General features: G+C 45.7%; 1 protein-coding gene across 2 annotated transcripts in view; it reads right to left on the bottom strand.

Moving 5' to 3' along the window:
- Positions 1 to 2,679: 2,679 nt before the first annotated feature.
- Positions 2,680 to 24,790, bottom strand: part of Ptprj (protein tyrosine phosphatase receptor type J) — a 43,674-nt gene continuing 21,563 nt past the window's right edge. For both annotated transcript variants that reach the window (XM_042675591.1, XM_042675592.1), the window contains 11 exons: positions 24,559 to 24,646; positions 23,414 to 23,455; positions 22,943 to 22,951; positions 22,767 to 22,854; positions 20,948 to 21,038; positions 19,961 to 20,034; positions 19,726 to 19,860; positions 15,986 to 16,105; positions 13,149 to 13,309; positions 7,580 to 7,715; positions 2,680 to 5,366 (listed from right to left, as the gene is read on the bottom strand). In XM_042675591.1, coding sequence (XP_042531525.1) covers positions 5,208 to 5,366; positions 7,580 to 7,715; positions 13,149 to 13,309; positions 15,986 to 16,105; positions 19,726 to 19,860; positions 19,961 to 20,034; positions 20,948 to 21,038; positions 22,767 to 22,854; positions 22,943 to 22,951; positions 23,414 to 23,455; positions 24,559 to 24,646 — 1,103 coding nt within the window. In that variant the 3' untranslated portion in view covers positions 2,680 to 5,207. The remainder of the gene's footprint in view (positions 5,367 to 7,579; positions 7,716 to 13,148; positions 13,310 to 15,985; positions 16,106 to 19,725; positions 19,861 to 19,960; positions 20,035 to 20,947; positions 21,039 to 22,766; positions 22,855 to 22,942; positions 22,952 to 23,413; positions 23,456 to 24,558; positions 24,647 to 24,790) is intronic.

The raw sequence follows: 24,790 nt of genomic DNA, 5'->3' as shown, positions 1-24,790 counted from the left end.
GTAGGGCAGAAGGCCTGGAAGGTGGGGTTGAAAAGCTGCTCTCGCGCTCCCTCTTGTGGTTATATCTGAGCATTGCATCCCCCATCAGGCTTGCTCTAGGACCTGTCCTCAGGCTTCCCCAAGGAGAGAGAATCCCTGAGGGTGCATATTATTGGCTCCAAGTGGCGTTTTTTTTTCCCCTTTTTGAATTTTCTATCTTTTAGCGTGAACATACCAAGTAATTCACAAAGACAAATCTACCAGCTGCCAACAAGTACACTTTCTTGGCCTGCTGTTGACGTAGGGTCTTTTATTATCCACATCCTGATTCTTTTCTCTCTCCGCCTCTTGCTTCCCCCGCCATGCAGTCCTCCTGCGCTATCTAGTGGTAGCATCCGAAACTGCTGGCAGCTCAACTTTTCGAATTATTTTATCTTTGAGGAGTTGTACCCGAAAATGTTACCATTCAACAAATTGGTTCTTGAGTACAACGCATCTTGACCAACATCACCCGTGTGCAGCTCGACTTTCAAGTCACAGCTTTCTCACCCGCCTGCAGGATTTCCTGCAAAGCCCCAGAATTTCATGTGTTCCCACAAAGATCTCCCAACATTCGGCCCCAAAGTGAGTTGTGAAAGCCCAACCAGTTCCTCCTGGTTTTGTAAAAGCAACAGTTGAGAGAGCGCCTGAATGTGTTGTTCATTCTCCGGCCTCCACACCCCAGCAGGGCCTGGCATAGCAGAAGGACCTCCACACCACCTCCTCCACCAGCAAAGTGCTGTCACTAGCAGGCCAGAACGGCTGGTCATAATCAAGTCTTCACTACCGTCTTAGGGAATCGAGGTACAAGGGAAATTTCTTTTAATCTTACAGACAAAAAATGCTTCTGTCCACAATTGCCTGCATGAAGAAACAAAACCATTTTAGTTGGGCAGTGTGGTCCGTGCCTATAACCCTAGCACTTGGGAAGCTGAGGCCGGAGGATGTGGAGTCTGAGGCATAGTTTGCTGCAAGGCACAAAGATGAAATTTAAGGACTACCCAAATGAACCTATTCTGAGATTTCCTCCAAACCCCTCAGCCACAATGCTTCCAGTACCCCAGGTGTGCACACGCGCCTGTACCAAGTCAGATCCACACCCCACACAGCCAGTGAGGTCTTCCAAGTCTTCCCTTCCTCCGGGATGTATGATGGTTGTGTCCCCCAAAGATCCCCTGGAGTCCTCCCCTCAGTGTCTCAGAGTATGACTAGATTTAGAAATGAGGTCATGGAAGGCCCCTAATCTAGGGTAAGTGAAGTTCTTGCAAGACAAGATGCAATACACACACACACACACACACACACACACACGTGCGCATGCATGCACACGCATGTGCGCACATACCCTCACATGCATACCCACACGCTGCAGAGGGAAGACTGTGGGAGGCCACAAGGAGAAAACCAGCGAAGGGGAGAGGCCTGGCTACACCTTCACACCTCACCTCCACAGGCCAGGATTTTCAGGTGTGTGTGTGTGTGTGTGTGCACGTGTGTGAACTATCCAGTCTGTAGTATGTGGGATGATTGCTCGAGAACACCCAGGAAAACCCAAAGGAAACTGTTTTTACGAAGGCTGATTTCAGTTAAGGGAGGAAAGAAAGAAAACAAGGTGGCATGTGTTGACATTTTTTTAATATTTGGTATTTGTAAGTTTAAAAAATTTTTTTCAGGCCATTGTTTTCCTTAAAAAAAAAAAAAAAGCAACAACAGCAATGCTCTGTACAAGTATCACAAACATTAGAAATATGCATCATTCCAAAATAGTTACAAGAAAATTACAGTTTCGAGTCCATGTCAACACAGCCTATTCCTATGTGCCCCCGGGAGAGAAGAAAGCGCACAGCATGTCACACACAACACTGTTACACAGTAGTCTGAAAACTCGGGACTTGGGCAGCAAACCCACCTCTTGTGGAAGCTCAGCCAGTGACGCGATCCATCATTTCAAAAGAAGCTCAGCTCTGTCCATCTCCGGTGAGAACCCAAGCACAATCGGCTGCGGCGTCCACCCCCACCCCTCCCCCTCCCTCCCCACCCAGAGCCCCGGCTCGACAAAGCACCCCCCCCCCCGCGGGGGTGGGTTTGCCAGAGTCTAGCTGGAGGTGGCAATGTGGCTGGGGGAGAGCTGAGACCAAATGCCAGTTCCTCCACCGGGGAGGGAAGGGCGCTTTTGCTCTTGAGAAGAGAGCTGGATGGCCTACATCCCTAAGCTAGCGGGCCACGGTCTTTACCTCTTGCCCTGATAGAAAACTCTCCATGGGCTGCGTACAGCTTCTGACACTGCTAGCCAGGCTTTCTACCACACCCACCACTGCCCTGCACCCTTCCAGATCCAGTTCATTCTTCCCGAGGCTGGGACGTCCCCCAGGAACATCTGTCCTCTGTCTCCAGCCCGCTCCAGCCTTAGGAGTCCCCCCTACGTACACATTCTGCGTCCCTGGCCACATCCGTGTCCCCCTCATCGCAGCCCAGACCCCCCCACGAGCGCGCGTGGGGCCGGCCTGCCTGTCCACTGGGCATTCCAGGCCTCTCCACACCAGCCTTGCTCTTGGGTTTGGAAATGCCACGGAGCTCCATGTTTCTGGACAGCTGCCCAAGCCCCGATCAGGCGGGCGGTGAGGGGGGGGGGGGGGGGGGGCCTGTGCTTTGCATTTTTTTAATTACAGTATGTATATTTTTGCTTTAATCTTTTCAAGGACTCTTTTTAGGAGCAGGTTGTTTCCTCTGATTTCTGCCTGGCAGTGGGGCTGAGGAGACCCCCGTGGGACGGAACACAGGTAGTGGTCACCGTGCTTTCTGACACTCTGGAGTGGGGGAGAGGGGAGCCGGGGGCCTCTGCACCCCGCTGTGCCCTCCCCCTGAGGTCGGCCTGCATTCACCGCAGACCCATGTGGTGAAGGTGCAGAAGCCATCGCCCACAGCCAGGGTCCTGCGCGGCTTCCCTGAGTCCCACCTGCAAAGCCAGCGACTCCCTTCCCCCATACACTCACACTCACACACACAGAAAGAGAGAGAGCGGAGGCGGGGCGCCCAGCCTGGCCACCCATCCTCATTGAAGAGCCGGGAAAACTTCTTCCTACCCAAGCATGGAAAAAAAAAAAAAAAAAAAAATCAACAAAAAAGTGCAATTTCCATTTGAGACGTAAAATTCTCCCCAACACAGGACACCACGGGACCTTTCCTCTGTATCCCTTCAGTACCTCACAGGGAAGGGGGGCACGCAGCTCTGCCTCTCCAAACCACATCCAGGGCTGTGAAAGTCCACCGTGGCTGCCCCACCCCCCTCTCCCTAAGCTAGCCAGTAACACACCCAGTCATCAAAGTGCCAGCGAGCAGCCAGGCGTCCGGAGAACGCTCCCTCCCGACTACAGTGGCGGCTGCCCCAAGCTTCCACGTCTAAGGACCCGCGCTTCCATGTCTCACAGGACAGGCCGGCAGTCCTGACGTCTCCAGAAGGATGGGTGACTGCAAGAAACGGCCACATCTCTGTCATCCCCAGGGGATTCCTTCATAAGCCCTTGGATACACTTCATTGTCCATGGGAGAAGAAACTCAAACCTTCAAAAATATAACCTGAGCCACAATATAACGAGAAACAAATCCTTTCATGTTAATGCCTTGAGAAGTTTACAGGTTATGTACCAATAAAATAAAATCCACATAAATTCTAAATGCTTGGTGACTACACCACCCAAAGCAAAAAAAAAAAAAATTGGTTTAATCTACATATTTCTTTTGTAAAAAAAAATCATAGTAATTACAGCAGCAGTATAGTGAAAAGGTTTTAAAAATAATTAATTACATCTTTGATACAAATCGAACTTTGTACACCTCAACTTATCAGAACAACTGTGGTGAGAGTTTAGTATTTCTATGTACAGTAGATGGCGGGCGGTTAAGTGTCACTGCAGAAAGAAGAAAGCCAGTGGACTTCGGAGGGGTAGGGTTAGTGTGACACTGAGCTCACCACTGGAATGTTCACAGATTGCCACGCTTTTTTAAAACACACGCACACACACACATGCACGCACACACACAGTGTACACATGACACACACACACACACAGAAAACGCCAACCTGAGTAAAACATGACTAAAAACACAGAGCATCGTGAATCACTAAGTCACATATTGCACCTTTAAATAATCCTTCTTACCAAAAACAGCAATGAGAAAAAGGGGGGAGGGCAGCAAAAAAAAAATGAGAAAGAGAAAGAGAGAGGCATAAGACTCGATGTCAACCATGAACTCCTTCTGTTCCTGTTTCTCCCTTTCCCTCCAACCCCGACCCCCTACAGAAATTCTCACCCAACCAAAGGGCTGGGGGGAACATAAGTTACAAAACAGAAGTCTTTGGAGAAAAGTAGGAGAAGGGGAAGGGAAGAAAAGTGTTATGTGGAGGTGGGAGAAGGTGGCAGAGTGGGGAGAGAGAGAGAGAAAAAGAGAGAGAGAGAGAGAGAGAGAGAGAGGCCTCCTCTAATCAAATGGGAGGCTGGAATGTGACCAGCAGGCAGACCTCTGATGCTAAACTACTGTTTAAATATCCCATATATTCCAATTACGAGATTCAATACAAAAATAGAGATATCTACTGAGTTTTGCCTGTGGAAGCATTATTCAGAAAAAGGCACATGTTCAAATAGAAAACCCGTGCAGAAGGGGCTCCGCGCGTGCCCCTCCCTACACAACAACCACCCACCCACGATGCAGTATTTTCCAGCGGTGAGATTCCAAGATACAGTAGGTAAAAATAGGCCTCTGATACTTCAAATATATCCAAAACACAACACAATCCTGGCTTTAGCGTGTGAATCATAGAAAATAGTCTTAAAAAAAAAAAAAGAAGAAGAAGAAAGGAAAAACAATTTTGAAGAAAGGGGGGGGGAAAGAAAAAGAAGGAAAATCCTAGAGCTCACTTTTCCTGGTTTTCCACAATTTTCAAGGGGAGAGGGGGAGAAGTGAATTCATCCCACTGGTGGGCAGAGTTACAGCCGATCCATCCACGCCCACACACGAACCCTGGCAGCCCCGACTCCTCCACCTCCACGGCTTAACACACTCGCTGGAAGATGGTTCTAACAGAACAGAACAAAGGACTAAGATTGGAGACAGGAGACTCGTGGGCACGGGCGTTTCCCTCGCGGTGGGGGTGACGGGCTGCCTCACTCCCGGAAGAGGCAGGACCGCTAAGCGATGTAGCCATTTGTCTTTCCAAACATGCTCACAGGCTCCAGGTTTTCATAGATTGTCATCGCTGTGGTGTTCTGGTAGATGAGATCCACCTTTGAGTCTTTCTGGGCTCTGATGATGTCCAAAACACACTGGTTGAGGAAAACATACTGGTCCTGGTAAGAAAGAGAAAAAGAGTGTATAGGCACAGGTCCCAAGCACGCGCAGGCAAAATCATTTTAAACTCGGCGCCAGTACCACCATTCAAACTCCAGGTGCCCAACCAGCAAACAGCAAAGTTCACAGAGGTGAAAAACATTCTGGTGGAATCTGGAATCCCACACAGGATTTCTATGTCAGTGAACCTCAACCTGAGGCGCACTCGCTCACTTTCCCTCTCAAGGACACGGCAGCATCTTGGGGAAGGAAGAAGAAAGGTCTGGAGGAACATAATGCACAAAATGTTCAGATGGTAAAATATCCCAGCATGATTTTCTTGACCTAGGAGGAGCAAAGAGTAAACTGTATTTTTCCTGAGAGGAGATTCAGGCAAGCACAAGAAAATCAGCAGGTAATCATTTAAAAAACAAGAAGTAGCTCACACCTAGTTACATGGGAGGCAGAGATCCAAAGGATCACAACTGGAGGCCAAGGGGCGGGGAGAGAGAGTCATGAGACCCCCCCTCCCATTTCAGCCAATAAAAAGCCAGGTATGGTGTCACACACCTGTTGTCCTAGCTATTCAGGAAGTATAAAGTGGATGGCAGTACAGACAGGCCCAGGCATATACTTGAGACCTTATTTGAAAAATAAAGAAAGCAAGAAATGCTGGGAGCATGGCTCAGGTGGTATACCACCAACCTACCTAGCAAGCATGAAATCCAGAGTTCAAACCCCAGTGCTACATACATACATACATACATACATACATACATATATATATATATATATATATATATATAATATTAGAGAGAGAGAGAGTAGGTACAAATAGGTAACCTTGTGTTGTAAGAAAAACAACTTCCTACATTCATATTATATGTGAACCAGAATCCCCTTTTTCTTTCCAAAATGTTCTGCATAAGTGCATGCATGGATGTCTGCAGATATACACAAACGTATTCCCAATGACATATGCCAACTGCCTCAGGAAGAGGAATTCAAGAAGGAAAAATAAAAGAGAAAAAAATACATTCTGTGTAGTCCTGTATCATGACAAAGGATTGCCTTCAAGGTATCAAGAGATGAGAAAAACATTGCAGGCTGTTTCTCTGAGAGCAGAAAAGATGGCGAGCCTGCTATTCTGGGCAGTCACAGCAGAGAAATGAGCCTCTCTCCTCTAACCATCCCTCTGTATCAAACCAACAGTTTACCCCCTCCCACAACACACAGTGTACCCAAACCTCAACCACACTCCCTGACAATAAAACAACACAGCACCTACTCATAAGCTATTAACTGGCCAGGGCAACTGCCTGATACAAAATCAGCATTCTGCCTTCATCCTGGTACGGAAGCTACTGCTCAGCATATTTGGAAAATACTTCCAGGAAGACAAATCCATCAGTCTCATACATATCACACTGTACCACACAGGCATCTTCTCCATCTACCAGCCATCAACAGGCTGGATAAATGATTGAAGCAGCATGATGCTATTGGCTAATGTCTATTTCATGAGCTTCTTTAAAGATGGTCGAACCAGAGCCCCGTATGGTGGCTTACACCTGTAATCCCAAATCCCTCCAGAGGTAGAGATGAGGAGGACTGCAATTTGAGGTCCATTCAAGCATAAAGATAGTGAGATTCCCATAGCCCAACAAACAAGATGGGTGTGGAGGCTCCCATCTGTAATCCTATTTTTGTGATAGACCAGAAGGAAAAGATGATCGCCTGAGGCCAGCGACAGGCAAAAAGTGCAAGATCCTAATTTAAAAAAAGAATAACTAAAGGGTGTGGACAGGACTCTGTGAGTGGCTGAAATCCTGGGCCTGCCTAGCACGCAGCAGGCCCTAAGCTCAAACTCGCCAAAAACTTTTAAAAAAAAAGTAGAGGAATAAAGATGGTGAGACCTTCACAAAAATCCAAGAGGTGAAAAACACCAATTTTATGAGCTTATAACCTGGAAACCAAAGTTCAGACATGTTTAGCTGACTGGGCAAGTCTGAGACAGCCAGGTACATCAGCTCCGGTGCTGCAGCCTCTGCCCGCCAGGCCACTGCACTCCAACTCCATCCAGGATCTGTGAAGATCCAGTGTTACCTCACAGCCACGGCCAGAGCAACCTGGACAGGTGGAATGTTTAACCCAGGGATGCCACCACCCCATGCAAGCTTTCAGAAGCAGGCACAAACCCAACGCTCCCCCCCCCCACCCCCGGCAGGCTCACCTCTGTCTGCACCATCAGAGGTCTGTGCATGCGGAGATCATACACAATCCCGTACACATCCACCGTGTTCTCATTCTCTATCTGATAGATGAGGCGATCGATGGCCATGAAAGTGCCCGTCCTTCCCACTCCGGCACTGGAAGAAAGAGAAACAAGCCTATCACCACGGTGGCCTCCACCCTGGACCTCTCAGACTCCCCCACTGGTCCCTACACCTGCACTTCTCCACCAGCTCCAACAGCCAGCATCTGCAGACACCTACTTGCCTCAAATTTCAGTAAGCACAGCTGCGCTGGCGTGGAGCCAGCGCTTCTTTTTTTTTTTTCTTTTTTTTTTTTTTTTTAAATTTTATTTTATTTTATTTGAGAACATACTGTACAGAGGGGTTACAATTACATGGTCAGGATAATGCATACATTTCTTACCAAGCATTGCAGCCTCCTCCTTTGTTTACCCTTCACCTCCCTTCCCAGCCTCCCCCCTCCCCCCCACCCAATCATACCCCCCCTCCCCCCCCTCCGACATTGTAAAGCTGGTTTTGACATGACATTTTGTACTTCTCATTGTTGCAACAGGTCCACCTGAATCCTTAAACGACTTGTTTGTCCCCATCTCCTCCACATGTTATACTGACATCAAATATAGTGAAAGCAGGGGTTACACTGTGGGGGAGGGACATACAAAGCAACCAAGAAATAATCTTATAAATGCATTAGAAACACATGCACGAAAGAAACAAAAACATTAAAATACATATTTGAGGGTTCGTTTTCCTAACATCACCTTCTCTGACTTTTTCCGCTTGACTCATACCTATACTAGATATTGCAAATAAGGGAAACCATGGGACCTATGTTTCTTTGGGCCTGGCTTACTTCACTTAATATAATTTTTTCCAAGCCTTTCCATTTCCTAACAAATGGGGCAATGTCATTCTTTCTGATGGAGGCATAGAATTCCATTGTGTATATATACCACATTTTCTTGATCCATTCATCTATTGAGGGGCATCTGGGTTGGTTCCATATCTTAGCTATGGTAAATAATGCTGCAATAAACATAGTTGTGCTGGTAGCTTTAGTGTGGTCTTTTTTGTAAACATTAGGATAAATGCCCAAAAGTGGGATTGCTGGGTCATAGGGGAGCTCTATGTGGAGTCTTTTGAGGAACCTCCATACTGCTTTCCAAAGTGGTTGAACAAGTTTACATTCCCACCAACAATGAAGTAAGGTTCCTTTCTGTCCACATCCCCTCCAGCATCTGTTGTTGTTAGAGTTCTTGATTTTTGCTGTTCTTACTGGAGTGAGGTGATATCTCAATGTTGTTTTGATTTGCATTTCTTTTATGGCTAGGGATGTTGAACATTTCTTCATGTGTCTATTGGCCATCCTTCTTTCTTCTTCAGAGAAGCTTCTCTTTAAGTCTTTCGCCCACTTACTTATTGGGCAGTTGTTTCTTTGAGGATTTGTTGTTGGGGGGTTTAATTTTTTGAGTTCCAAGTATATTTTAGATATGAGACCCTTGTCCGTTGTATGGCTAGTAAAGATCTTCTCCCAGTCCGTGGGCTTTCTATTGATCTTGCTAGCTATGTCATTTGCCCTGCAGAAGCTCTGCAACCTTATACAATCCCATTTGTCCAACCTTTCTTTGATTTGTTGTGTTTCCGAGCCAGCGCTTCTTACACTGAAGGGCTTCCAGGTCTGGTGTCATCATTTCCTTCCTCGTAGCAACTACGCCTCTCCTGTATTCTGCACAAAACCAGTTTCCTCCACTTTCAGACTAACATCTTAACAGTTCTAGAATAAGGACTACACACAGGCTTTGTGTCCAGCTTGGCTGACCAGACCCCTGCAGCATAAAGGCAGCAGCAATGGGTTTAGGAGCCATTCTTCCAATGGCTACTGAGGGTTAACTCTGTGTAGTAGCCATGAGGAGAGGAGATGACACAACATAATGTTGGTGACACAAATGTATCAGCAGACAATATTTTATGCCTATTAATAGCGTATAAAAATGCTGGGTGAGGTGGTGCACACCTGTAATCCTAGCTATTCAGGAGGCTGAGTTCTGAGGATCAAGTTCAAAACTAGCCCAGGCAGAAAAGCCCATGAGATTCTTTTCCTTTTTTTGTATATATTTTTTATTGTTAAAAATACTGTACAGAAGCCAGGCACTGGTGGCTCACGCCTGTAATCCTAGCTACTCAGGAGGCTGAGATCTGAGGATCGCGGTTCAAAGCCAGCCCGGGCAGGAGAGACTGTGAGACTCCTATCTCCAATAAACCACCAGAAAACCGGAAGTGGCACTGTAGCTCAAGTGGTAGAGCGCTCACCTTGAGCTGAAGAGCTGAGGGACAGCGCCCAGGACCAGAGTTCAAGCCCCACGACCGACAAAAAAAAAAATACTGTACAGAAAACAGGGGTTATACTGTGGGGGAGGGACATACAAAGCAACAAAGAAATATCTTATAAATATGTTAGAAACAATCGCAAGAAAGAAAAAACATTTGAGTCCTTATCTTGGGGTTCATTTCGCCTAACATCAACTTATCTGACCGTTTTTGCTTGTCTCAGACATATTCCTGTTTTCACTGTATTTGATGTTGGTGTAATTTGTAGAGGGGAAGGAAAAAAACCAAATTGTTTAAATAGATATACAGGTGGACCTACTGCAACAATGAGATGTACAGACGTTATGTTGAAAAACAAACTTTACATCTTTGTTGTGGGGGTGGGGGGGGCGCGGTAATAGGAAGAGATGGTAAGGGGAAACAAAGGAGGAGGCAATAATGCTTGATAAGAAATGTACTCATTACCTTGCTCATGTAATTGTAACCCTTCTGTACAGTATTTTCACAATAAAAAAAAAGTACTGTACAGAGGACTTACAATTACATGAGTAATTAATGAGTCCATTTCCTATCAAGTATTGTTACCTCCTCCTTGTTTTTCCCCTACCATTCCTTCCCTCCCCACCTCCCCAACTCCTCCCTCCCCCCCAAGTTGTAAAGTTCGTTTTCAACATACTGTATTGTACATCTCATTGTTACAATAGGTCAACTTGGATCCCTATTTCAGCTTTCTGTTATTTCCTTTCCCCTCCCCAAATTAGAAAAATGTATATACAAGATGCAGGGCACCGACATCAAATACAATGAAAACAGGGTATGTTATACCATGGGGGAAGAACATACAAAAGAAACAAAAAAAAAAAAAATCACATGGTACATTATAGATACATTAAAAACAACAGCAAGAAAGATAAAAACACTTGTGTCCCTATCTTGGGGATCATTTCACTTAGAATCATCTTATATGGTCATATGTACATAGTTTTTTTACCTTTTCTGCTTGTCCTATCCATATACTAGTTATTGCAAATAAAGGAAACTATAGGACCTATGTTTCTTTGGGTCTGGCTTACTTCACTTAATGTAATTTTTTCCAAGTCTTTCAATTTCCTAACAAATGGGGCAATGTCATTCTTTCTGATGGAGGCATAGAATTCCATTGTGTACATATATCACATTTTCTTGATCCAGTCATCTACTGAGGGGCATCTAGGTTGGTTCCATTTCTTAGCTATCATAAATAACGCTGCAATAAACATAGTAGTGCTGTTAGCTTTAGTATGGTTTTGTTTGTGATCATTTGGGTTAATGCCCAAAAGTGGGATTGCTGGGTCATAGGGGAGCTCTATGTGGAGTCTTTTGAGGAACCTCCCTATTGCTTTCCAAAGCAGTTGAACAAGTTTACATTCCCACCAACAATGCAGTAGGGTTCCCTTTTGGCCACATCCCCTCCAGCATCTGTCATTATTAGATTTCTTGATTATAGCCATTCTAACTGGGGAGAGGTAGAATCTCAATGTTTTTTTGTTTGTTGCTGTTGGTGGTGTTTTTGTCAGTCATGGGGCTTGAACTCTGGGCCTGGGTACTGTCCCTCAGCTCTTCAGCTCAAGGCTAGCACCCTACCACTTGAGCCACAGCGCCACTTCTGGTTTTCTGAGAGGTTTATTCGAGATAAGAGTCTCAACAGGGCTAGGCGCTGTGGCTCACACCTGTAATCCTAGTACTCAGGAGGCTGAGAGCTGAGGATCACAGTACAAAGCCAGCCCGGGCAGCAAAGTCAGCAAAGTCCCAAAGTCCGTGAGACTCTTATCTCCAATACCCTACCAGAAAACAGAAAGTGGCGCTGTGGCTCAACTGGTAAAGCACTAGCCTTGAGTTGAAGAGCTGAGGGACAGCTCCCAGGCCCAGAGTTCAAGTCCCAGGACCAACCAAAAAAAAAAAAGTCTCACAGACTTTTCCTGCCCAGGCTAGCTTTGAACCATGATCCTCAGATCTCAGCCTCCTGAGTAGCTAGGATTATAGGCATGAGCCACCAGCACCCAGCTTCAATGTTGTTTTGATTTGCATTTCATTTATGGCTAGAGAAGTTGAGCATTTCTTCATGTATCTATTGGCCATTCTTATTTCCTCTTCAGAGAAATCTCTCTTTAAATCTTTAGCCCATTTATTAATCAGGCAATTGTTTGAGGATCTGTTGTTGAAGATTTAATTTTTTGAGTTCTAAGTATATTTTAGATATGAGACCCTTGTCCATTGTATGGCTAGTGAAGATCTTCTCCCAATGCATGGGCTTTTCTATCGATTTTGCTAGCTATGTCTTTTGCCATGCAAAAGCTCTGCAGTTTCATGCAATCCCATTTGTCCAACCTTTCTTTGATTTGTTGTGTTTCAGGGTCTTTATTAAGAAAATTTCTGCCTGTGCCAAACAGCCCTAAAGTTTCTCCTAGTCTTTCCTGTAATGTTTTCAGGGTGTCTGCTTTGACTTCGAGGTCTTTGATCCATTTGGAGCTGATTCTGGTTCAGGGTGCTATATAAGGATCTAGCTTTAGTTTTGTTCAGGTGTTTAACCAATTTTGCCAGCACCATTTACTGAAGAGGCTCTCTTTGTTACATTTTATTTTTTTGGCTCCCTTATTGAAGATTAGGTAGCTATAGGTCTGTAGGTTCATTTCTGGGTCTTCAGTTTCTATTCCATTGGTCCTCAGGTCTGTTCTTGTGCCAATACCAAGCTGTTCTGATGACTCAGGTCTGTTCTTGTGCCAGTACCAAGCTGTTCTGATTACTATGGAAGCCCATGAGATTCTTATCTCCAACGAACCACCAAAAAGCTGAAAGTGGAGCTGTGGCTCACGTGATAGAGCATGAGTCATAAACAAAAAAAGTGAAGGGGAAGTCCCAGGCTCTGAATTCAAACCCGACTACTAACATCAAAAAAAGGCAATAGCACACAGTATAAATAATAAACACAAGTGGGTGTGGCTAAGTTTGAAGGAGAGTCTATCTACAAAAACAAGCAGCTGACCCAATTTGGTCCACAGGCTCTAGTTTGCCAACTCCTGCTGTAGAATCTTGGGGCATAGGGCTTGGCGTGTGATCTCCTATGCAAACCTTTCTTGATGCTCCAAAGGGCTACTGCATTGCCTTTGATGACATGTCAATAATCAACATATCCAAAGTTGTTACACGCGCACTCACACAGGCAACTTGCCAACCACATACCTGCAGTGCACCAGAATGGGGGACTCCGGGGGACTCTGCTTCATGTAGTCTCGGACCAGGTAGCGGAAGGTGATGAGCAGGTCAGTGGTATCTGGAACGCCATGGTCCGGCCAGGAGGTGAAATGGAACTGGCGCAGAAGGTGGGTCTCACTTGTCTGGATCTAGAAGCCAAGGGAGGGGTGAGATTAGAGACACGGGCATCTCAGCACCCCAAAGGTGAGGGAAATGGAGCACTGGGGTGGGGAGGAGACAGGCAAAGACATAGAAAACTCCTCACTGCCAGTATTAGCATATGTCAGCGGTACAAAGGGGTTTCGTTGTGATGTTCCCACACATGCGCATCATGTACCCTGCCCAAATTCACCCCCTCCAGCACTCTTTCTCATTCCCTGCTCCCCACCTTCTAAAGACCACACCGTTTTGTACATATTCCGTCATTCAGTTTCCCCATCATCATCTCCTTTCACCCTCTTCTCTTCCACTGGTTCCCATGGCCAAACAGTTCCGCACCCCTTCTTTTACACTCATCTCATTCGGGTTTTTAGGTCTAGGCTCTAAGGGCAAGAGGATATGAGTCATGTGTCTTCCTCAGCCTAGCTTATATTGCTTCACATGCGTTTCGACCATGGTCCAGCAAACAGCGTCATTTCTTTCTTCTTCATGGCTGAGTAAGACTGCATGGTGAATAAGCCACATTTTCTCCACCCACTCATCAGCCGATGGACACCCAGGTAGCTCCACCGTCCGGCTATTGTGACCAGTGCAGACATGAGCTGGAGCACAGGTTGACTGACATTCCTCCAGATGTACACCCACCATGGGATCAGGTGGTTCTACTGTTCATTTTTTTGAGTACCCCCACACTGGTTTGCACAGCGGCTGTACCAGGGCACTTGTCTACAGCTAGAAATCAGAACACTTTACAGGTGCACAGAAGCTCTGCAGTGTTTGCACACACCCCACCTTGTTCACAAATCCTCATTACCAGTCTGGGAAAGAGGGTTTGACATCCCCTTCAAGGACACAGGAGTGGAGGTTCAGAGACATACGGGATGACTTCCCCGATACTCCAGATGTATGCCGAGGCTTGGATTTTGAGTTCAGATCCCTTTCCTTCCCAAGTTCCAACCCAGTAATGGTCTTGAGCCCTCAACCCTGAACCTCCTGAATGCTTCATAGACCCAGCTAAACCAAACCAAAATAGCTTAACAGAAGCATCAAGACCACTGGATCTATTTCCAGGCTTTATTTTTTTTTATGGACTATTTTTTGTTTGTTTGAAGTCAGGTCCTCACATTTGCCCAGTTTGCTTGCTCAGCTGATGCTCTACCACTTGAGCCACACATCTATCCCAGCTTTTTCTGGTTATTTTGGAGACAGACTTTTCTGCCCTGGCTAGATTCAAACCTGGCTGATGACTTCCAGATAATAACAGCCTCCTAAGTAGCTAGGATGATGGGGTAAATGACTTCACCCAGCTCTTTTATGCACTATTAATAAATGTGCGTAAGGCATTGTCTCCCAGTAAGTTTGTTTGACTCACCAAGGTTATACCCTAACATTTCCTCATGGCTACTACATACAGTCACCCCTCACTGCCTATGAAGAATAGCTCCAGCACCCACCAGATATACAAATCTGTGGATGTCCAGGTCCCCTGAGTAAATTGGTATTTGCCACAGGATGTGGCAGTCAGTGACAGGCACATATATGCCAGCATATACTAGAAAGCCGGGGGGGGGGGGGGGGGGGGAGGGGGACTGCTCCTAAGCCTGTGTAAGAACTCCACATTGCTCACAGGACATTCTTGTATGTCCCCATCACTAATCATCTCATGCCTACACTTTAAACCACATCTAAGTTACTCACAACAGCTAATAGAATGTCCAATCTATGAGAGCAGCTGCTGTGCTCTATCACTAAGGAAACCATGACCAGAAAAAGAAGCTGGACCGTGTTCAATACCAACACAGTATTTGTTTGGAATATTTTCAATCTCAGGGTGACTGAGTCCACAGACATGGGACCCAGGGAGGAGAGGCTGCACACATGGTCTACATGCCAGCTGAAGCAATGATACGGGGCGCAAATAAGTCACGGTTTAGTTACACTCCAGAAGCTAGATATGGGCATGGCTTCCGAGCTTCGCCTCTGTTAAAAACAAAGCTGAGCCAGGCACCAGTGGCTCACACCTGTAATCCTAGCTACTCAGGAGGCTGAAATGAGAGGATCACAGTTCAAAGCAAGACAAGGCAGGTAAGTCCAAGAGACTCTAACTACCAAAACAAAAAGCTAGAAGTGGTTCCAGTGGTAGAGTGCCAGCCTTGTGCAAAAGCAGCTCAGTGCCTGGGCCCTGAGTTCAAGCCCGAGGACCCACACCGGGGGGGGGGGGGGGGGGGGGGGGGGGAACAAACCACCCCGATACATGAACTGGACTTCCCATCTCAGAATGCCTTCACAGTGTAAGGCAGACTTTGGAGGGGACTGGAGACGCCCTGAAATCAGGTTATGCAGCTCTCTCCCATTCCCTTAGTCCAACAGCCTCAGATGGTGACAAAACTCTACAAGCAAGTCACCTGCAAGTAGAAGGAAAGGAAAAGGGCACTGCTGCCAAGCCCTGCTCTTCAGATGCATCTTATTCAGGAATGTCTTAGAACAGTTCCCTCAAGGGAGTCAAGCTAAGAGGCCACTTTAGTGTCTCTGCACATACTGAATTGTTAACTCCATAAAGCATGCTTTGGGTGCATGGAAGATTATTAGTTACTCTCCACCTAGACATGTCACTCCCGACAGCCAGTCCTTGCCTAAGATCCGCCTTCTTCGTGCTCTTCACTTACGTTTTTCACAGTGAAATCTCTGATGGTCCATTCTGGAAGAACAACTTCTGTGGTCATCGTCACAGTGATGTCCCCATAGTCCTGGGCCTGCTTGGACGGCCAGTACTCCTCACACTTGGTCTGCAATACAAGTGCGTGTTTATGAAACACTCGGATCTCACACCCACCTCCACAATGGACTCGAAAGGAAGACCAGGCAATGAAAACCAGCAGCAAGGCCCCAGCAGGCCCTCCTCTGGGTTCTGTTTACCCTTAGAATCATTTGTCTGTTTCTTACAGTTCTAGCAATTCTACAATTCTTTTCAAATTGGGAGCTTTCCCGTGGAAACTCAAGATTCTCTTAAAAAGTCAGAAAATATACAGGAGGCAGTGCCTCACGTTTGTAATCCTGGCTACTTGCAAGACAGATATTGGGAGGATCCCAGTTCAAGGCCAGTCTGGACAAGAAGTTAAGAACAGGGCAGATGTGATGGGTCACGCCTATAATCTCGACAGCCCCTCAGTAGCTGTGCCAAAACCATACATAGGAAAGAATGTCTCCAGTCTACCAAGAACGCCATACACCTAGAAGAAATGAACAGATCTCCAAGTACCTTCAGATATGAACTAATCGTAGAAGGTACACATGCGTGCACATGCATGCGCACACACACACACACACACAGTCACAAGTCCACACATGAAATGATCAAATTAAATCACTTGAGGATCCCAAACTTTGATAAAGCTGATGAGCAAATCTGAGAACAACTGCTAAGAACATCTGAATACCCTTCCTGCAGAAGACACACAGACAACATTTCCCAGGGCAGGTGTTCCCTGAAGACAGTCTCAAACTTTGACTGATTAACTGGCTTGAGAGACATGTTTGTGTTAAACATAGAAGTCTGGATCTCCTCCACCAGAAATGGCTGTGGCTGGAAATCAGTTTTCTTTGGTTTTTGTGTTTACGACCAAGGTGTCTAGACCACAGCTCCCAAGAACCTGGGACACACTCAGACGGTTGGAGTTTAGCAACCACTTTGTGAGCAAGTTCTCTGAGCTCTCTGAACCTGTTTCTCTCTCTATGAAGTACTGATACTACCTCCCTGGAGTAACATAGGAAAGGAGTAACAAATATGGGGTATCACACATAGAAAATGCTCTGGCAGGAAGTGGTGCTGTGGCTCAAGCGGTAGAGCGCTCGCCTTGAGCTGAAGAACTGAGGGATATTGCCCAAGCCCAGAGTTCAAGCCCCACGACCAACCAAAAAACAAAAACAAAAAACAACTAAAGTTTGCCGGGCGCTGGTGGCTCACGCCTGTAATCCTAGCTACTCAGGAGGCTGAGATCTGAGAATCACAGTTCAAAGCCAACCCAGGCAAGAAAGTCTGTGAGTCTCTTATCTCCAATAATCCACTAGAAAACTGGAAGTGGCACTGTGGCTCAAGCAGTAGAGCGCTCACCTTGAGCTGAAGAGCGCAAGGACAGCGCACAAGCCCAAAGTTCAAGCCCCACGACCAACAAAAAAAAAAAATCCTTGACAGCCTTCTAAGTTCTCCCTGGAACCCAGAATAAAAGATGAGCAAGGGTGTTTGTGCACACAGCCAACCACCACATTTTCATTTGTCTGGCCGACAGTTGTGAGAAAGAAGTTCCCAAGTACAAGGCCCTGGCACGAGGGCAGAGCCCACCCTCCAGGTCCTGACATCGATGACTGCTCCACTGGACTCCTCTGCCATCCCCGCCCTCGCCCAGGACCCCGTCACACTTGGGGCTGGATGAACGTCCACTCAGTTGATGAAAATAACAAACATTAAAGGAAGTGAAGTTGCCAGGTTCCACAAGAGTGATCAGATCACCTGTAAACTGAGAAAGGCACTTCTCAGCCAGATGCCAGTGGCTCGTGCCTGTAATCCCAGCTCCTCAGAAAGCTTACATCTGAGGACCATGGTTTGAAGGCGATTCAGACAGCGAAGTCTGAGAGACTCTTATCCTCCAATTAGCCAGCAAAAGCCAGAGTAGAAGCATGGCTCAAGTAAGTAGTAGAGCACAGGCCTTAAGCAAAAGTGAAAGTGAGAGACCTGAGCTCCAGCCCCACTATCAGCAACCAAAACAAAACAAAAAAAGAACTTGCAGTGAGGCGGAATCATCCTCCAGGTGATTCTGATAGACAAGTGTGAGAGCCACTGGCTTAAGAAATCAATGAGGTCGCTCAAGAAACAAATCTACATTTTTTTAAACTTCATGTGAGATGTAGCTCACTGTGCTTAGCATGTGCAAGGCCCTGGGCTCAATCCTCTGTGATTATACTATGTCGTATCATATATAATGAGCATTATTATTCTATGCATAATATATTATGGAGTAACATTAGGTCCTGTAACTATTATACTGTTACTGTTGTTGTTCATATGCATGGAGCAACATTAAGTCACGCTCCTCAGGCACAGATTTTTTTTTTCTTTCAGCTGTGGGACTTGGGGCCAGGGCTCTATCCTTGAGCTTCTTTGTGCTCAAGGCTAGCACTCTACCACTTGAGCCATTGAACTACTTCCAGTTTTTGAGTGGTTAATTAGAGATAAGAGTCTCACAAGGACTTTTCTTCCCAGGCTGGCTTCGAACAATAATCTTCAGATCTCAGCCTTCTGAGTAGCTAGGATTACAGGCATGAGCCACCAGCGCCCTGCTGTCTTTCTCTGTTCTCTTCACACCTATTAGTAGGGTTTTATTACTGGACAGAAGGTTGTCTTTGGTGGAAATGGCAGAGAGAAGCCAGGCCACGCATGGGAGAGGGACTGCTGAGAGTTATGCAGGAGTTAAGTCTGGATTTTACTTGAAGAAAAGGGTTGGTTTCTAAAAACTAAGTATGAAAGTCACCAAGTGGCAGAACCTGCCCAGTTGGAGATTTCCAAGCCAGAGCTGAGGACGCACAAGGCTAGCTGGCCAGCAGCACCTTGCTCTGATCTACCCCAGCTCCTGCTACATACCACTCCACCACAGAGAGGAACAGAAGACACTGATATTCGTCCTCAAAGGATCATAATAACAGAATAATTTTCTTAAGATTTCTTTTTTTTTAATGTTTATGGGAGGAAAAAGAAAGTAAACTTCTCAGAAGATACTAACACTCTGGAGGAGTGTTTTCTAAAATGGCAAATAGAGACCATCACCTATAATCCTAGCTGTTCAGGAGGTTAAGATCCAGAGGATTATAGTTTGAGGCCAGCTCATAGTTTGGTGACTCTATCTCCAAACCAGCAAAAGGAAGAGCTGGAGGCCTGGCTCAAATGGTACAGGACCTGTTTAAGAAGTGCAAGTTTGAGTTCAAACTCCAGGACCATCAAAAATTTTAAAAAAGGCAAATAGATGAACACTCAGGAGACTGAGGTAGGAAAGTCACAAATTCTAGGTCAGCCTCAACTACATAATAATACTCTAAGCTCAAAAAATAAATAGCAGGGCACCAGTGGCTCACACGTGTGATCCTTAACTATTCAGGAAGATGAGATGTGAGGAACACTACCAGCAGGAAAATCTAAGAGTCCAATTAACCACCAAAAAGCTGGAAGTGGAGCCATGACTCAAGTCGTAGAGCACCACCCTTGAGCAAAAAGCTAAGGGACAGCACCCAGACCCTGAGTTCAAGCCCAATAACCAGTATAAAAATAAGTAAACAAATAAGACAGGTATTAAGATACTCCTTCAAACCACAATTTAAAAAACTAATTAATTAAATTTATATTTTGAAAGGTACTTACCCTCCCTTGTTCAACACATTTGGTCAACATAACAATGGCATATACATTTTTCTCCCAAACCATTCGCCAAAAATCTTTCAAAGTGTTGGGCAAAGGTCCTTGCGTGGCAATAAAATCTTTCTTGGAATGGTAGCCCTGAAAACAAAACACAGTGGACACATGAACATCAGGAGACAGCCCCCCAAACAGCTGCACCCCACCCATGGGTACCTGCCGCAGGCCAGCGCCCACTCACCGGCATGTAGTTGGCATTGATGTAGTCATCGGTTGAATGGGTCTGGACTGAAAGCTTGACTCGAGAAATGTCATCTGTGATATCAAAAGAACAAAGGTCCTCATTAGAAGGGGAAATCTTAGAAACACAGAAGCAGAAAGCACAGAAGAAGGAAGAAAAGAAGAAGGAAGAGGAGGAGGAGGAGGAGGAGGAGGAGGAAGAGGAGGAGGAGGAAGAGGAGGAAGAGGAGAAGGAGGAGGCAGCAGCGGTGGTGGCTTAGTGTAAAAATCAATCACAAAGCCTTCCAAGTTCTACCAAATCAGCACATGGCTATTTATGAACAATGACACCCCTCACAGTACCCTACTTCCACCCCAGAAATGAGACCACAACGGGCTTTGTCACGGAAGAGAGCTCACATGTCCTGTAATGGGGGATGTAATACTAGATTCTCCCTTTAAACTGTTTGCTGTCATCTCCGTAGGTTGGGTGACAGACACTGGGAATTCTCAAAAATAGAAAGTATCCAAGAATAACTCATATTTATCTATAGAACGCACTCCATCAAAAAACGTGTCTGCACAGAAAAAGTAGCCTTCCAACCTGTTCCCCTTCTATTCATTTTCATCAAACTATACAAACTAAAATAGAGGGGCAGGGGGTCGGGGAGAGCATTCAGACATTAGCCTTTTCTCTGAATCAGATACATGCACCAGACCCAAAACCTGGTTTGGCCATTATTAACCTGTGTGACCTTGAACAAGCCACCCATCATTCTGTGCCTTTTTTCTCATCTGCAGAACAGACATTCTGCAAGTCTATGGCCTGCTTGCTGAGGTTGCTGGGAGGATTACATGCAGCGCAATGCCCCTAAGCCCGGAGCTCAGCAATAACAGGAGAAGGCAGAGTGGCTGTGGATTCAATTTCTGGGTATGAAGAAGCCCCGCCCCAGAGATGTGACAGCAGGTGACAGAACAAAGCACAGGTGGTATGGACAAAGTCACTTACAGGGCAGGACGTTATTATAGCGGTTCTTTCCTCTATTCTCAGCCAGTTCTGCTGCATATTTAGGTAGACTGATCCCAACCAGCTTCAGGTCCTACAAACAAAATACATGAGTTGTTTCTTTCATCTTCACACAGGCTTTACATTGAGTATAGACTGTGATGGATAAAGTAGAAATGCAGATGGATCTGCTCTTCTCCCCTGAAATACAGGCTGACCTCTAAGCCCCAGGATCTAAGAGTTTGACCCTTCAGGAAATTCAGTCTCTGCAGAGGCCATTAAGTTCGAATGAGGTCATGCTGGGGTAGGGTGGGCCTTTAACTTAATATGCATAGGGCCCTTAGAAGAGTAAATGGAACAAAGAGACCAGGACACACTTGTGTCACACACGTGTGGCAAAGACCAGAGTGATGCTGCCACAAAACCAAGAAAGGACTGGGGCTTCCAGAAGCTGGAACAGAAACCCGGCACTAGAGGCCATGGGAGAGGCAGGATTACCAACACCTTGACTGGGACTTCTAGCCTCTAAGACAACACGCAAGGCAGGACATTTCTACTGTTTCAAGTCCAGCTTACACACTTACATACAGTACTTTGGGATGGTGGCCCTAGGAAACTGATACAGAGGTTAAAATAAAAGGAAAGGACCAGGAGCTGGTAGGTCACCTGAGGATTATAGTTCAAAACCAGCCTGACGGGGAGGGGGAAAGGAGGAAGAGGGAGAGGAGTTGAAAGAGGAGGAAGAAAGAAGGAGAAGAGGAGGAAGAGGAGGAAGGAGGGGGGGGAGGAGAAAAGGGAAGAAGAAGATGAACAGAAGCAGAAGAAGAAGAAGCAGAACACTAGCCACAAGCAAAGAAGCTTACAGACAACACCCAGGCCCTGAGTTCAAGCCCCAGGACCAGCACAAAGAATGGAGAAAAAAAGGATAGGCCTTGCCTTCCAGGGTTTACAGCCTAGAAGGGAGGAGGGGGAAAGACAAGGAGGGAGGCCCCAATGTGACAAGGAGGAATTAAACAAATGCCAAATAGTGGAGCAAGCCACATGTCTCAGGTGAAACGAGACAGTCTGAGCAGAGACACTTCAAAAGACAGAGCAGGTCATGCTGAGGGAATATGGGGATAGGAACACGGAGGAGGTGGTGTCGGCACTGTGCTCACAGCGGAGAGCAGGATCTCAGGGGTGGGAGACAGGGGCAGCACACAGATACCCATGGATATTATGAGCGGGGGTGCTCCTGGGCTAGTTTGGGGGAAAAAAGGGGGTACCGAGAAACTGGTCAGGAAACTCCTTTTGCTATGTTAAAATGAACTGTACAACTTACAGGGAGGGAGGTGGGAAGGAGAAAAGGAGGGAGAGGGAGACACTGTTCGAAAAGAAAAGCACTCATTACCTGACTTACATCATTGTGACCCCGCTGTATGTCACCTTTTTTTAAAAAAAGAGAAAGAAAAATTCCTGCAGGGCTCCCCTAACCCCCCCCACACACAGCTGCCTTACCCCAGACCTCTGACTGTCCCATCGGGTCTCGTTCTATCTCAGTTTTCTAATTATCCTCGTGAGCAGTCCCCCAACTTGAAAGCACAGTTCCCAATCCTCTGTGGAAAATCTTCAGGTATCAATATGTTACAGATAAAATCCACTAGAAGGAAGGGTTGAGCAGAGCTTCATAGCTAACCATTGGGGTTCCCAGGGCCCAGACACAAGCTACTACTCTCCCTCTGAAACGGTCACTTCTTACCCTACAGCTTCACTCTAAGAGACAAAAACAGACCGTTTGCCAGCATTCAGAACAAATGGGAAGCAAAGTATCACAAATACATACTTCATACTCCTCAGCGAACCCACAGTTGGAGTCAGCTTGCTGTTTCTTGAAGTAGGCCTCAAAATTCTCCACCCTGATTAACTTGGATCTAAGGAAACAAAACAACTTACTAGAATGTCTTTTCTTACTAAAGAACAGGCAAATATAACTTTAAAAAAAAGAAGGAAGTTACTCACTTTTTAGGTCTTCATCACCAAAAGGAAAAGAAGGGGAAAAAAAGCAATTAGAATTATTTGTTCATTTGGTAAGTAAGCATTTTTTCAAAATAACAAAAACCAAATATAGTTTACAGGAGGTGGGACAGAGATTAGAATATTATTTATACGACACTGAAATCTAAACAGAGAAACTAATTCTGTTGCATAACTAATCCTATCTGTGTCTTTAAATAAATTCTTCTCATCCCTAGATTCTGATAACCCACTTTTTTTAATCACAAAATACATATTTATTGGTGAAATTTCAGGCAATGGCTAGGAAATCACTTGCTTTGGCGCCAATGATTCCTTGTAGAAAAGAACTCATATCCAAGTGCGTCAATCAAGAAAACTGACATCAAGTTCCATCAAAAATTCTATAGATAGTCACTGAACAGATTGGAGGACTTGATGTCTTAAAAATAAAGCTCAGAACTTTTAAAGACTTACTTAATTTGAGAAAAGGATACATCATTATTCTTTGCGTCTTTCCTGTTTTGAAAGAGAAAAAATACCCATTAGACACTACTTTTTGTGTGTATGTACCAGTTGTAGAGCTTGAACTCAAGAACCTGGGCGGTATCCCTGAGCTTTTTGTTCAAAGATACCACTTGAGTCATAGCTCCACTTCCAAATTTTTGGGTGGTTAACTGAAGATGAGTCTCACAGAATTTCCTGCCTGGACTGGCTTTTATTCCACAGCTGTCAGATCTCAGACTCCTAAATAGCTAGGATTACAGGCGTGAGCCAACAGTACCCTGCTTACTAGATACTTTTTACAACTCTACCAAATGCCTTCTCTCACTGGGCAGTGGTGGTTCAGTTCAGACACTAAATCCCATTTAGGCTTAATGGTCCAAAGCAGAAAATTACAATTACAAAATTACAATTACAAATCTGTACATTTATTTTCCTTTATTTTTTATATGGGAAAATCTTACTCAAGCAACTTCTTGGCAGAATTATCATAGCAAAACTAGTTATTTCATGCTCTTGTTTTGGGGAAGCCTTTCCAACATGTTAACCCAATACTTGAAACCACATGGACTCAGTGCTGCCACCTGGTGGCAGTCTGCACTCGTGTATTGCAGTCACCCGCAGGCTGACAGGCAGAAGCACCCAAAACGAGGCTATTGTCAAAGTGGATTCACCTCAGGGGTTGACTGTACAGAGAAAGGACTGCTAATAATTAACTGTTAGTTAATTAATTTTTAAAGGGCAGAGTGTGAAGCGCTCCTCAGTTTCCCCAGATGGAGAAAGCTACAACCCCATACCTCCAATGAGGACATTAAAAAGCTAAGCTTAGCAATGGCTAGTGGGAAATGGAGCACGTGTCCAGTGAGGCCAACGCCGCATGCTAGAGCTCTCCTTAACATGAGTGTTAACACTGACTTGTATTTGGACGAAGCATCCTACAGTGTAGGCCCGGAGGCAGCTAGCACTGGCTTCAGGATTGCAAGATAGTAACCACTCCAGATGATAAAAGCGTGGGAGTTCTTTATTCCATCCAGTTTTGGAAATGTATGAAATTCCCCACAATAAAAATTTTTCTTTTAAAAAAAAAAGTGTCTTAGAATTAACATTTGCAGCATCACCTTTTTTTCCTCCAGAAGATGAATCCTCCCACTGCCACGATGACCAGGGCACCGAAGATGCATCCAAACACGGCTCCACAGATAACGCCTAGGGAGAGTCCAAGGGGAAGCATTCTGAGGTGTTCGTGCAGGACCACATACTATGCCAGCAAGCAGCCTGGGGCCCTCTCCCCACAAATACAGGAGAGTTAAATATCTCTCTTCAGGCTTACACCTAGACATTCAAGGGCTG

This window comes from Dipodomys spectabilis, unplaced genomic scaffold, assembly GCF_019054845.1.
Source record: "Dipodomys spectabilis isolate Male_0828 unplaced genomic scaffold, ASM1905484v1 ptg000030l, whole genome shotgun sequence".
NCBI lineage: Eukaryota > Metazoa > Chordata > Mammalia > Rodentia > Heteromyidae > Dipodomys > Dipodomys spectabilis.
Note: the sequence above shows the minus strand (reverse complement) of the source record. Positions and strands in the feature narration are given on the sequence as shown.